General features: G+C 38.4%; 1 protein-coding gene across 2 annotated transcripts in view; it reads left to right on the plus strand.

The window, feature by feature from the left end:
* Positions 1–15,308, plus strand: part of clockb (clock circadian regulator b) — a 29,325-nt gene that overhangs the window by 8,184 nt on the left and 5,833 nt on the right. For both annotated transcript variants that reach the window (XM_052137264.1, XM_052137265.1), the window contains 15 exons: positions 76–165; positions 983–1,100; positions 1,233–1,346; positions 2,510–2,628; positions 2,762–2,844; positions 2,939–3,045; positions 6,884–7,031; positions 7,122–7,197; positions 7,961–8,108; positions 8,208–8,302; positions 8,447–8,551; positions 11,696–11,842; positions 11,947–12,174; positions 13,134–13,243; positions 13,708–13,975. In XM_052137264.1, the coding sequence (XP_051993224.1) occupies positions 76–165; positions 983–1,100; positions 1,233–1,346; positions 2,510–2,628; positions 2,762–2,844; positions 2,939–3,045; positions 6,884–7,031; positions 7,122–7,197; positions 7,961–8,108; positions 8,208–8,302; positions 8,447–8,551; positions 11,696–11,842; positions 11,947–12,174; positions 13,134–13,243; positions 13,708–13,975 (1,956 nt within the window). The remainder of the gene's footprint in view (positions 1–75; positions 166–982; positions 1,101–1,232; positions 1,347–2,509; positions 2,629–2,761; positions 2,845–2,938; positions 3,046–6,883; positions 7,032–7,121; positions 7,198–7,960; positions 8,109–8,207; positions 8,303–8,446; positions 8,552–11,695; positions 11,843–11,946; positions 12,175–13,133; positions 13,244–13,707; positions 13,976–15,308) is intronic.

A 15,308-nucleotide genomic window follows, 5' to 3' on the forward strand; every position in this document is an offset into this window, starting at 1 on the left:
AACACTTTCTGATTTTATTTTAATTCTGGAATTAGAGCTATGTTAATAATGTATGTTTGTTTTTATGCTGTTGAGGCGCTGGATGGGTTCTTCCTAGTAATGCTGACCGACGGCAATATCGTTTACATCTCTGAAAGCGTCACCTCTTTGCTTGAGCATCTGCCTGTAAGTGAGAAATGATGTGTGCTCATAATCTGCAAATTGTATTTAATCTATTTGAATATTTCTTGCCGTTAGAAATCGTTAAATAATAACATTTGCCATTAATTCATTAGTTGTTAACGGATACAATTTTTACGAAGACTGATGGTGATACTAATGTTTAGACAGCAGAGTGGCAGATTTAATGTTGATATGTTCATAGTGCAATTTGAAGGAATATTCCAGATTCAATACAAATTTAGCTCAATCGACAGCATTTGCTGCATAATGTAGATTACCACAAAAAACTATTTTGACTTGTCTTTTAAAAAACCTATCTTGCCCCTCCATTTCTTTAAAAAATGTGTAATTAAAATCTGGGTTACAGTGAGGCACTTACAATGGACGTGAATGGGGGCCAATTTTTGAACGTTAATATACTCGCTGTTTCAAAAGTATGCCACAAGACAAGAGATGTGTGTGTTAACATGATTTTAGTGTGATAAAACCGCTAAATAATTTAATTATTTGATTAATTTAATCAAAATTAAGCCACAAATGCTGTCGATTGAACTTTCCTTTTATTAAACCCGAAATATTCCTTTAATGACTCCAAATGATGTATGTACCCCACATTCTCTAAAAATAGAAACCGGTATTGTTTGTTATCCATATAGACAAGGCTGTTGGTACAGTTTGAAATTGACACAAGAGGGAGCTAACTCTTTTAGCCATTGTCAAAATAGCCAAATATCAACTGATTCATCAGGTTGGCCGATATACCAGTCTGTGACTTATGTTCATATATAATTATATATATATATATACATCTGTGTTTCAGTCAGACCTGGTGGATCGGAACCTTTTGAACTTCCTTCCTGAGGGAGAGCATGCAGAAGTTTATAAAGTGCTGTCCTCCCACCCAGAAACTGAAAACCTCAGCTCTTGTTACCTCAAGTGTAAGTGTCCACCCTCACTCCCCATAAGATATCTCTTCTCTTGTGGTGTTTTGCATTGCCCAGTGAAATGGTGTTGCTTTAAAATATTATTCTGTTTTATTCCTGTTCCTATAATCTGTGTTTTCTTCTTAGCCAAGAACCAGATGGAGTTTTGTTGTCACATGCGCAGAGGTTCTGTGGATACAAAGAAACCGCATGTGTACGAATACGTCACGTTTATTGGCAACTTTAAATCCCTTGCCAATAGTGAGTGTTTCATTTTCTGATGATTGAATACTCAATGATATGTTCCCTCCCTGCATGTGCTAGGCTCAACAATAAGGATTTTATTTATTGATTAAAGTAATGGTTCAATTAAAAAAAAATATTCTGTCCTAATTTACTCACCCTCATGTCATTCCAAACCTGTATGGCAAACTTTCATATTTAGGAAAAAAAACATGCAATGTTGAAGTTCTCACGTAAACACGCAAATCACTGAGCGAGCTTCTCTCATGCACTCTCATTTACACGCAACAGACGTAAATATTTTCACTTATAATGACCTTTCAATGCTTTTAGAAGACTTGGATTATTACATCTCTCATTTACTCTCCCTCTTGCCATCCCAGATGTTTATGACTTTCTTTCTTCTGCAGAACAAAAATTAGGATTTTTAGAAGAATATTTCAGATCTGTAGGTCTGTACAATGCAAGTGAATGGGTGCCAAAATTTTGAAGCTCCAAAATGCACATAAACACAGCAGTAAAGTAATCCAGAAGACTCCAGTAGTTAAATCCATATCTTCAGAAGTAATATGATAGGTGTGGGAGAGAAACATATCAATAGTAAAGTCTGTTTTTACCATAAATTCTTCTCCATGCCCAGTAGGTGGCGATATGCATGAAGAATGCAAATCACCAAGAACAATGTTAAAGTTAAAGTGAAAGTGGAGAGTGGCCGTAAAAAAGGAGTTAAATATTGATCAGTTTCTCATATCACTTCAGAAGACATGGATTTATCCACTAGAGACTTTTATGCTGTGTTCAAAATTTTGGCACCCATTCATTTGCATTGTATGGACCTACAGAGCTGAGATATTCTTCTAAAAATCTTCATTTGTGTTCTGAAGAAGAAAGAAAGGGTGAGTAATTGATGAGAGAATATATAAATTTTTGGATGAACTATTCCTTTAAGCTTTAAAGTGAAGCTTGATCTATTGAAAGAACAGTCAGTGAATCATGATATTTATTAAAATATCTCCTTTTGTGTTCCTCATAAGAAAGAAACTAGTACAGGTTTGGAACCACATAAGGGTGATTCAGTCATAAATTAATTTTCATTTTTAGGTGTGCTTATTCCATAAAAGCAAATGCCAAAAACAGAAGATTTCATTTTCAGCAAATCTCCATTTTGTCTCTCCTCTCAGTGCCTCAGTCAAAACGAAATGGCATTCAGGGAATTTTACAGCGTTCATTGCAACCAGCATTTGACGATAAAGTCTGTTTTATTGCGACTGTGAGGCTTGCCAAACCCCAATTCATCAAAGTAAGCTGATAAGCAATCATTATTTGTCTCGCAGGTCTATTCTGCACAAACAACCACAGAAATGAATCATAACTAAGCATTACAGGGATAGCAAAGCCAGTATTGACCTGTTTCTGTTATTAATTGTGTTCAGGAGATGTGCATGGTGGAGGAGCCCAATGAAGAATTCACATCTCGACACAGTCTGGAGTGGAAGTTCCTTCTGTTAGATCACAGGTCGTACATTTACTCTCTTTATTGCTTTCTCTGTCTCTTAACCGTCATCATCCAGTCTTTTCTAACTAGGTTTTTGTGTGTTATTCTGTTACAGAGCGCCACCGATCATTGGCTATATGCCTTTTGAGGTGTTGGGGACATCAGGCTATGACTATTATCATGTAGATGATCTTCATTCACTGGCCAAATGCCATGAACATTGTGAGTATATGATGCTTATGGCAAAAACACATGTTTTGTGAAACGGCAAATAAAAGGTACCGTAAAACAAGTTTTACCCTCAACAGAATGAACATTTATGGTCTGTTATTGTGGTAATATACAGTATTTCGGATAATGTCCTTAAACAGCACATGTAAAAAAATATGAAGTGTGATTGATCTCTTTACAAGTGGGAGGTTCTTGGCAATTGTAAGCTGCAATAAGCGCTTCATTTACTTAAAAATTACTTTATTCACTTAATTTATAACTTAAAAATAAGAACTTTTGCAACCTTTGTTTCTACAATGGCACCATTAACAGAAAACTTTTACTTTTGTGTGATGCTTCATCCATGCCAATAAGTGTAAGTATTGATTGAAAGACCACTGTTGCATTGGCAATTGAAATATAAAAGATGACATTGTGCACCTTTAAATATATATATATATGATCTCATGAGATTATAGTCTTCTCACCACAATTGTACAGAGTGGTTATCTGAGTTGCTGTAGACTTTGTCAGTTCGAACCAGTCTGGCCATTCTCTGTTGACCTCTCTCATCAACAACACATTTCCATCCACAGAACTGCCGCTCACTGGATGTTTTTTGTTTTTGGCACCAACAATCATGCCATGCTCCAAATCACTGAGATACATGTTTTCCCCCATTCTGATGGTTGATGTGAACATTAACTGAAGCTCCTGACCTGTACCTGCATGATTTTATAGACTGCACTGCTGCCAAACGATTGGCTGATTAGATAATCGCATGGATGATTGTTGGTGTCAGATGGGCTGGTCTGAGTATTTCTGTAACTGCCGATCTCCTGGGATTTTCATGCACTCTAGTCTCTAGAATTTACTCCAAATGTTGCCAAAAACAAAAAACTTGATGAGAGAGGTTAACCGAGAATGGCCAGACTGGTTCGAACTGACAAAGTTTACAGTAACAGATAACCACTCTGTACAATTGTGGTGAGAATACTATAATCTCTTAATGCTACTCTGAGATGCGGGTTGGCGCTGTTTTGTCGGCACGAAGGGGACCTACACAATATTAGGCAGCTGGTTTTAATGGTGTGGCTGATCGGTGTGTATGTGTGTGTAAAAATATATTTATATACACTGTTGTCCAAAAGTTTGTAATAATGATTTTAGTCTTATGGAAAGAAATTGGTACTTATATTCACCAAAGTGGCCTTCAACTGATCACAATTTATAGTCGGGACATTAATAACATGAAAAATTGCTATTACAATTTGAAAAAAAAAAAGTCAGAACTTCTTAAACTACTTCAAAGATTTCTCATAAAAAAATCCTCCATGTGCAGCAATGACAGCTTTGCAGATCCTTGTCATTCTAGCTGTCAGTTTGTCCAGATACTCAGGTGACATTTCACCCCACACTTCCTGTAGCACTTGCCATAGACGTGTCTGTCTTGTCAGCACTTCTCACGCACCTTACAGTCAAGCTGATCCCACAAAAGCTCAATGCGATTAAGATTCATAACAATCTTTTCAAATGATCTGTTGTCCAGTGTCTATGTTTCTTTTCCCACTCTTACACTTTCTTTTTCTGTTTCAAAAGTGCATTTCTTCCCATAAGGTCTGCACCCCTGAGTCTTCTCTTTACTGTTTTACATGAAACTGGTGTTGAGCGGGTAGAATTCAATGAAGCTGTCAGCTGAGGACATTTGAAGTGTCTATTTCTCAAACTAGAGACTCTGATGTACTTATCCTCTTGTTTAGTTGTGCATCTGGACTTCCGCATCCCTTTCTGTCCTTGTTAGAGACAGTTGTCCTTTGTCTTTGAAGACTGTAGTTACACCTTTGTATGAAATCTTCAGTTTTTTGGCAATTTCAAGCATTGTATAGCCTTCATTCATCAAAACAATTATTGACTGACAAGTTTCTAGAGAAAGCTGTTTCTTTTTTGCCATTTTTGTCCTAATATTGACCTTAAGACATGCCAGTCTATTGCATACTGTGGCAACTCAAAAACAAACACAAAGACAATGTTAACGATCATTTAAAAACCAAATAGGTTTCAGCTGTCTTTATATAATGGCAAGTGATTTTCTTGTATCAAATTAGCAGTTTAGCATGATTACTCGAGGATAAGTTGTTGTTGTGGTGTTGGAGTGATGGCTGCTGGAAATGGGTTCTGTCTTGTCCTGACTATACTTTGTGATCAGTTGAATGACACTTTGGTGAATTGAAGTACCAATTTCCTTCCGAAACAGCAAAAATCTGTACATTATTACAAACTTTTGGCCACCAGTGTATATATAATGTAATAATTCAAATAATTAAAAACACTTTACATTATGGTGACAGACAAGTTAAGCATTGATTAGAATAGACCATTTAAAATGTAGCTTTAGAAGTCAATATACTGTTTAATTCTGTATTATTGAACATAATTCCATCATTGGTCTACAGTCCACAGCAATCCATTTTGCAACTGAATTCGTAAATCAAACTTATTATAAGGGATTTCTAATGGTGCGTTCACATACAACGCAAAGCGAGCGTTTCGCGCAGCACGATTACATACAAAGTCGATGCAAATAGACACAAATTCACGCTGAGTGACGCGAATGGCGCAATGCGAACATGCAAAATCGCTTAATTCACGACAACGCGTCATGCTGAAAAATCCGCATGACACGTTATCGCGAAAGCCTATCAGCATTGAGATTGTCCGGATGTCACTAAAGTACTGACGTAGTAGCAGAAGAAATCTGGAAAAATGTATGAAAAAATTGTTGTAGTGTGTGGGCACCCGGAATTGTATGACACAACGTCATACATGTACAGAGACCAGGTGAAAAAAGACATCGCTTGGAGGAAAGTGAGCGAGGAAGTTGTACTACCTGGTAAGTTCTGAAAATATGCGCATCTACTTGATTCCAGCTATTGGTTGTACTTTACTGTGAACCAAGTCGTAGAAGCCCCTCCTCCTGTCCTTTTCCGGAAGAGAAGGGGGAATACTCGCGGGTTCACGTTACTCGCGCAAACGCTAGTTTAAACGCACATTTATAATCCAGCGGTCAAACTCGTGTGAGCAATGCGAGTTAAAGATTTTCTTTGCGTTGTATGTGAATGCACCATAAGCATGCGTCTATGTACACATGCGTCAGATGGATGCTTTTACAGCGTGTCACTTTGGTTGTGTCGCGTCATAAACGCAGCGTTTTAAGCACGCTGAGTCAAGTTAAACTTAGTTTGAAAAACACGTCTCGAGATCCCTGCATCCGGAGCTGCACTCTGTCCAGCTGTGTTTAAACACAAGAACGCGTCCTCATCTTGTACTGTCTTTAAGTGTGGTTTGTTGCCTTTAGCTGCCACTTGCCTGTACACAGCTGGAGATGCGCTTACTACCCCCTGCTGACTGGGACTCATAATAACATGAAGGTGGTACTTCAAGCTTGAATTGCTCAGATGGTAGGAATATTCCTTATTACGGGGGCATCATTAATTGCTTCAGTATTACTAACGTATTTTTTTATATATAATAAATCGCGCTAAATTAATGCGTTAAGTCGACAGCCGTAATATTTAAATATTAAATATTTTTGTAAAAAAAAAATCTAATTCTAGATTTAAACTTTAGCATGAACACTGGTTTCGTTCAAATATATAGAAATACAAAGTATGGATTTTGCCCATTATATCTGTTTATGACCATAACATAAAAAATTCTATCCACCTGAATGGATAGAATTATTATTGTATTATACTCCTTATTGGTGCATCCCTATCATCATACTATTACTATATACGCATTTGATACCTTACTTTTTTACATGTCTCTGTTTGTTTCTGTCTACTTATAGTAATGCAGTTTGGAAAAGGGAAGTCGTGCTATTATCGCTTTTTGACTAAAGGGCAGCAGTGGATTTGGCTTCAGACTAACTACTACATCACCTATCACCAGTGGAACTCCAGACCGGAGTTCATCGTGTGCACACACACTGTTGTGAGGTACACAGATGCACATACTTCTACATCAGCCAGAAAGATGCCTACATTGTCCTCACTACTGCTCTGCTTTTCAAATCTTTCTGTCTGTAGTTATGCTGAGGTGCGAGCAGAGAAGAGGAGAGAGATGGGTATAGAGGAGTCTCCCCCTGAGCTAACTGGAGTCAAGGTGAGCTACTCCTGAGCAGGGTCAGCACCACGGGAGGCCTGGGGGAGCTTTGCTCCCCAGCCAGATTACTGTGCCCCTCAGCCAGAATCTTTCACATGGGTTTTATTCTGCTGAACAGACTCAATATGCACATCTATTACTCATTATTTACAATTACAATTAACTAAAATGATACTTTAAAATGTAAATGATACAATTTGCTTTCATCAGTGGCAGATCCTGGCATAGGTGGTACAGGCAGTTGCACAGGGCATGGGGCTCTCCCTCTGCAGACATGAGACATGCGGCATATTTGAATTGTGATCTTCTGAATAACTGTGTTTTTTTTTCCACAATGCTGCTCTTTTGCTCTGTATTGGTCTCAAAATTATCTTTGGAGTGCAGGGCTTTGGAATGAGGGGGCGTGGCTAATTCAACGGCTCAGTCACATGAAGGCATCAGAACGCTAAAATCACTTACAGCACCTTTAATTATCGACTATTTAAAGATATCAATAATGTTTTTGAATATCTAATGTGTTTTTAGGGTCTTGCAGGTCGCTTTGTCCTTTAGACTGTGATGATAGAACACAACCTGTAATTTTAGTCATGTTACGGTACAGTTAGTGAATGGGAAGTGAATGTGTGCCCCCCTAGAAATTTCAAAAGCCCCCCTATGTAATTCATCCTGGCACAGACAATGCTCCTGAGACTAGATTGCGATTTCAGACATAGATCTCAACAATACAGATATTTCCCCTCCTAATCTCTTTCCCTCTTTGCAGCTGTCTCAGAATTCTGTGTCTGAATCACAGAACACCCCCAGTCTGAGGGAGGTGCTGGAGCGTTTCAGTAACAGCCACACTCCCTCCACTTCCTCACAGAGCTCCCGCAAATCCTCACACACCGCTGCCTCTGACAACACCTGCACCTGTAAGCTTTACCAGCTGTGGGCCAGAAGTGTATTCTTCTAATGCCATTTCATTCATTTTCATTTGAAAACTGATCATGCCTGTTTACTGTCCTCCTCAGCCACTCCCTCTAAGCTACAGATGGAGGTTAGCACTTCGCCCCGGACCACCACTGTTGACATGACACCACAACGCCGTTCCTCTGTCAGCACACAGGTGGGAATTAACTCTTCATTGATATTCCTAAACACATGTTGTTAATTATACTAAAGAAACACTTCAAACTTATGCTTATGCCTCATCTTTTTTTTTATGATCATAGCTGCTGAGAAATTACGTTCTTCTTATTTGTATTGACAGTCCATGAGTTCCCAGAACACCACTCTGACTGACTCTCCAGTGCAAATCAGCCAACAACAACCACAACAAACACAGCCCCAGCAGCAGGTTCAGCCTAATGCCATGGTGAGAATCTGCCTGTTCAGGTTTCATGTAGTTTGAAGAGAAGATGTTGTCCAGGAGCTTCTGATGTTGAAGTAACAGGGTCAATTGGCATATTTAGTTTTATTCTTTCATTTATATTATAAGAGGCCCGCTTATAATGATAGTGAAGTTTGTTTTGTTTTTTTGCCCTCAAAACAATCATAATTTTGTTTTTTACCATTGGAATTACACAAGCCCTTTTTTGCTGCTGTGCCTTTTGATACTTCCATGTAAACACCATCTTTGCATGTTAAAAGAGAAATTGCGCTTTTGCTGTTGAGTCCAATATAGATTTGAACTGCCGCATTTTTATCAATATCAGCCTCTTTGCAAAGCTGGATTTAGAGACAGGTTTTCAAAACAGTCCGTCCTGAAATATGTCACACAATCTCTTAAGATCAGAATCAAATGAACAGGGACCTTGCTTCAGCTTCTCTTCATATCACTGGGATCTTTCGAAAGAATATGCAGAGTGGAAGGTGCTACACCTAGCCAGAAACAGCATTTTAGTTTCAGCATTAGTTCTTCTGGTGTTTGGGATATAATTATCTATTTTACCTCAAAATAACTGTTGGGACAAGTACCGAATAGGCTTCTTTGCCTTGACATCTAAACTTTGTGAAATATGGAAAAGGCAATTTTTGCAGCTTGGCTTAAAGGAATATTCCGGGTTCAATAAAAGTGAAGCTCAATCAACCGCATTTGTGGCATAATATTGATTACCATAAAAAAATCAATGTTTTGCCCCTCATTTTCTTTAAAAAAGCAATAATCTGGGTTACAGTGAGGCACTTAAAATGGAAGTGAACGGGGGCCAATTTTTGAACCTTAAAATTCTCACTTTTTCCAAAAGTATAGCTACAAGACGTGAACAATATGTGTGTAAACATGATTTTAGTGTGATAAAACACTAACCTTTTCTGTGTAAAGTTATAACTTGGCATGTCACGATTATTAAATAATCGTCTGATCGCGGTTTTTATTGGGTACATCACATTTTAATGCCCAAGTAAGGGAATTTTAAAGGAATATATAGTAAATGCCATGAATGGCGCATTTGTGTGTCATTCAGTTGAACTTCGAGCATCACTGAGTCGCGCCACAAACGTCATCCAGAACAGCTCCTGTTCGGAAGAACACGTGATGCGCGCAATGTCAGCAGAGGTTCGCAACAAACTCTTGCGACACAATTAGTGACTCTAGCCAGGTCGCCTAAGCAACCAAATTTGCCCGGTTGCTAGGGAGGGTAGAGTCACATGGGGCATCCTCCTCGTGGTCACTATAATGTGGTTCTCGCTCTTGGTGGGGTGTGTGGTGAGTTGTGCGTGGATTGACGGTCTCAGATGCAGAGGAGATTTGTCACTATGCCACCATGGGAACTTGGACCGCATTGGCAATAGGGCATTCCAAATTGGGGAGAAAATTTTAAATATTTAATAAAATTTGATAGTGAATGCAATGCGCTCCTGTTTCACTTTAAACGATCGTGTAATGGCAAATGACCCTGGCCATAGCGGGTTCATACACACAGTGTTAATAATTGTACTATTGCATAATATAATTTAATATAAATAAAACAAATATAAATATGTAATTTTCTTTTATAAAAAAATATAATATAAAATATGAAAACATTCCCTGTCTTAGGTCAATTAGGATCACAACTTTATTTTAAGAATGTGAAATGTCAGAATAATAGTAGAGAGAATGATTTATTTCTGCTTTTATTTCTTTCATCACATTCCCAGTGGGTCAGAAGTTCACATACACTTTGTTAGTATTTGGTAGCATTGCCTTTAAATTGTTTAACTTGGGTCAAATGTTTTGGGTAGCCTTCCACAAGCTTCTCACAATAAGTTGCTGGAATTTTGGCCCATTCCTCCAGACAGAACTGGTGTAACTGAGTCAGGTTTCTATGCCTCCTTGCTCACACACACTTTTTCAGTTCTGCCCACACTTTTGACACTTTTTTTCCTTAAGCCATTTTGCCACAACTTTGGAGGTATGCGTGTTGTCATTGTCCATATGGAAGACCCAATTGCGACTGAGCTTTAACTTCATGGCTGATATCTTGTGATGTTGTACAAACAATTTTCCTTCCTCATGATTCTATCTATTTTGTGAAGTGCACTAGTCCCTCCTGCAGCAAAGCATCCCAACAAAATGATGCTACCCCCCAAGGCTTCATGGTTGGAATGGTGTTCTTCGGCTTGCAGTCCTAACCCTTTTTCCTCCAAACATAACGATGTTCATTATGGCCAAACAGTTAAATTTTTTGTTTCTTCTTACTTTCCAAAAAGTAAGATCTTTGTCCCCATGTGCTCTTGCAAATTGTAGTCTGGCTTTTTTATGGCAGTTTTGGTGCAGTGTCTTCTTCCTTGCTGAGCAGCCTTTCAGGTTATGTCGATTTAGGACTTTTACTTTGTAGGGTTTTACTGTGGATATAGATACTTGTCTACCTGTTTCCTCTAGCATCTTCACAAGGTTATTCTGGGATTGATTTGCACTTTTCGCACCAAACTACATTCATCACTATGAGATAGACTGCATCTCCTTCCTGAGCGGTATGATGGCTGTGTGGCCTCATGATGTTCACACTTGAGTACTATTGTTTGTGCAGATGAACGTGGTAACTTCAGGCATTTGGAAATTGCTCCCAAGGATCAACCAGACTTGTGGAGGTCCACAATTTTTTTCTGAGGTCTTGGCTGGAAAAATTACTTGTGTCATGCACAAAGTAGATCCTAAACGACTTGCCAAAACTATAGTTTGCTAATATGAAATCTGTGGAGTGGTTAAAAAATGTGTTTGGCCATGTAGCAACAATAGAGTAATGCCCAGCAATGCCCTTGTAAACACCCATTGAACATGATAATGTAATACCTTTTATTTTTGTATTTATTCATTTATGAAATGATGAATGTATGAGGTGCACAGAATGGGTGGTAGAAGTGTTTTGGAAAATAATTTTTGCAATTACATATGGGGCCGCTAGTACACTACACCTTTATTGTTTTTAATAATAGTTATTACCTAGTGGGCTCTTATTATGTCCTGTTAAGTACTGCCAGCTATCTAACTGCATGACTCTGTGATAATTGTGTTACTGTGCTTTTGTGTGTGTAGTTCTCTGTGCAGTTGAATGCGATGCAGCACCTGAAGGAGCAGCTGGAGCTGAGGACACAAATGATAGAAGCAAACATTCAGAAACAGCAGGAGGAATTAAAACAGATCCACGAGCAACTGCAGAGAGTGCAGGGACAGGGGGCTCAGGTACACACACACTCAAACGTGATGCCATATGAGCTTTGTGAATGTTGATAGTGACAGTCTTGTTGCCATGGTGACAAACAAATGATTCCTATGGTATCTTTCAGGTGATACTGCAGCAGTCAGGCGGGCAACTCAGCATGCAGCTGCCGCAAGTCAGTGGAGCACAAACAAGCATTTTAGGGGTTGGGACACAGGCTGGGGTCGTAGCTATACAGGGTCAGAATGTGACAAGTACAGCACACAGCGGGACTGTCCCACAGCAACAAGTACTTCCACAGCAGCAGCCTCCACGTTCCCTGCCTCATAACCTACAGAGCTCCTCTGTAACACAGGTGAGACTCAATATTTGCTCTGACAATGTTTTAATTAAATAGGCCATTTTCATAAGCTGTAATGACACGTTTTTTACTTATTTAGCAGCGTAAATCTCACAAACCTTTTTAGTTTCAATTATGAAATTATTTGGTGTAAATTTATAACATTATTTTTGCATTATATTACCTTGGCACTCCATCATAGGCTTTCAAATGCAGCTGTAATACACAATTTTTTTAAAGTAGTGGAAACATAATATTGGATGTATACTTTTTGCTGGAAGGGAATGCAAAAATAATATTTGCTGTACAAAGTTTCCCCACTATAGTTTTACCTCCATGTTCCAAACCTGGAATTGTGAAATTGACCCATCACAGTTCTTACTATAGACCCCATGTCATATATGGCGAGTTTTCTTTCTTGTAGGGCTGCAACTAATGATTGTTTTGATAATCGACTAATCTATTACAATGAACATTTATGCTGACAATTATTTATTGTCGATGACGTCGACTAATCATTTCAGCCCTGTTGATGTATATCCTAGTGAAGCAAGACGTTTAGGTTGTAACATGTCACACGGCTTTGTCCCCCTTTCTTTTCTTTTTTTTTATAACCAAAAGCTTTTTGTTTTCTCTAATAGGTGGGGCCAGCATATGGCTCCCTAATGACCTATCCTGTTGTTGTTTTTTGTTGGTACTTATGTACAGGAGGGGGCAGTAACTTGTTACTAGTGCAAAATAACACATTGATAAGTACACTTCATATTCTTTGTTTCTGGTCTCCTCCCACAGCATGATTAAAAGTAAACAGTCCTGAATTGGCTTTAGCCTCTGCCTGTAATAGGCACTGTACATTTAGCTTACTTTTGAAAGAGCCCATTACAAATGACATAATGAAATCTATTGTTCTCCACTCATACAATGACATCATCTAAATGGTGATATCATCATATCTTTCTCTTTGTTTTTCTCAGCATGGTCCAGTATATAACACCATGATGATCAGCCAGCCTGCTAATGCCAATGTTGTGCAGTTACCCAGCAGCCTGGCACCAAAAATCAATCAGGGCAACACAATAAACAGGTACAAGCACTCAAATACTGTATAATCACCTTTAAAAAATACTAGAATTGTATGATCTTTGTGACTTTCGGTTCCGTTAACGGTTCTTCCAACATGCAATTTTCTACCGATGCGGCCGGAACACCATTTTCAAATACTCTGATAAGTGTTTCCAGCAGAGCATCTCTGCAGCTGCTTGAATTATGAAAAAATTAAGATAAATAATCATTGATTTAAGATCTCTGGTACTACAGAGACAGCTCTGATGCAATGGTGCAATTAAGTATAACTAAATGTGGGGGGGGGGGTTTACAGGGGGTGCTAAAGTCTACAGTATATGTATTGGTGGCTGTTTGAGCGGTCAGTTTAAAACCTACCGATCACATTTACTCTTATTGATATGTAGTGTTGTGGGCTGCATAAATGACAGGCCAGAACACTAATTTCTCTCTTTGTCTCACTCTGTATGTCTGTATCACTCTCAGGTTTCCCGCAGGGCAGCAGTTGGTCACCAAGATAGTGACGGCTCCAGTGGCGTGTGGCACTGTCATGGTACCTACAACAATGTTTATGGGTCAGGTAGTGACCGCTTACAGCCCTTTTCCACAGCAGCAAGGTCAGACGCAGACCATAGCACTGCAGACTCAGCCCAATGTGACTGCAGAACAACAGACTCAAGTTACAACATTACAATCAAATCAACAGCAGGGGGCAACACAACAACAGACAAAACAGCAGCAACAGTTTTTGCAGGTAACAGCACATGCTCACACAAACACTGACAGATTTGATTGCATTTACACATTGATTTCTGGAATTAGTTAATTAGCCACTCAGGCAGCTTACCAATTATAATATATACTGTATATATTTTGTGTGTGAACTGTGCTGTATTAAATACGTCACTAAGGTAAAGTTATCCATCTGTGTCACTTAAATGTAATGAAAATGTGAGAATGAGTAAAAAATCTGAAACTAGGGCAGGGAAATTTGATGCATTATTTTCAGTTGACTGTTTAACGGCTTTAAAAAAAATAGCACAACTAAATGCAGCATACTTTTTTCCCTTCTGAAACTTCACTAAAGTTTTTCCCCAATTCCTGTGGCTAAAATTGGCAAGTATAAATTTCCAGGAGGTTCACTCTCAGCTCCACTTCAGATCCTAGCACAGAAACTGTTTGTGTGGAGCACTGCACATTTATTCATTATGTGTGACGCATGTCTTGGGCATAATAAATACGGGAGCGGATTTACTGTAGGGAGAATGGACACTTCACCTGCACGCAATTTAGCCAGCTGCCATATCTCTTTGCATCACCCGAAAACGCTCACTCACTGTCATTTAAACCGGTATGTAAAGTGAAACCACACCAGAGAGACCAAACATGTGCGTGATAGAGAATGAACAGCAGCAAGAGAAAATAATCGTTTTGAAATTCAAATTGATTTATGTCTGTATGTATAGTGTATGCATTGGCAATGTACACATACGTTTATCTTGCCAATAAAGCTCTATATAAATTGAATCTGCCCATTTGATCCTATTATATTAAGTCCACAGGAAAATGCCAGAAGAGTTTGCCTAACTTATAATTACAGCATGTCCACTGATTTTATGGCATGTTTAAATATACTTATGTCAAAGATTTAGACCTGTAAATATGTGTCAAATGGAACTCTATCAGCAAAAACTGAACATTTTTACATGTACTCTTCAACTCTGGTGCATTTTCCTGCAATTTCTAACACTCCAATTCAAAAGCTCAATTCACACTTTCTGTGGACTAATTGCTAAAAAGTTGTCTAATTGTTCAAAAAACACCCAAATTAAAAAGAATACTCTTCATTATTCATAAATAATATTGTATGCATTTACAGTCTTGATGAATAGAAAGTAAAACAATTTTGTTGCTTAACTAGGACAATGAAATTTAATTTCATTTCCCTGCAAAAAGTCATCTTTCATTCCACTAGATGGCAGCAAGTACTAGAAAAATAATTTTTTCCTCTTATCACCTTCCATTACAATGTGCAGATCTGAAATGGAGGTGGTGCTGTAACTCATTTCATTTTTCACTGATATGCT

This window comes from Xyrauchen texanus, chromosome 11, assembly GCF_025860055.1.
Source record: "Xyrauchen texanus isolate HMW12.3.18 chromosome 11, RBS_HiC_50CHRs, whole genome shotgun sequence".
Taxonomy (NCBI): Eukaryota; Metazoa; Chordata; class Actinopteri; order Cypriniformes; family Catostomidae; genus Xyrauchen; species Xyrauchen texanus.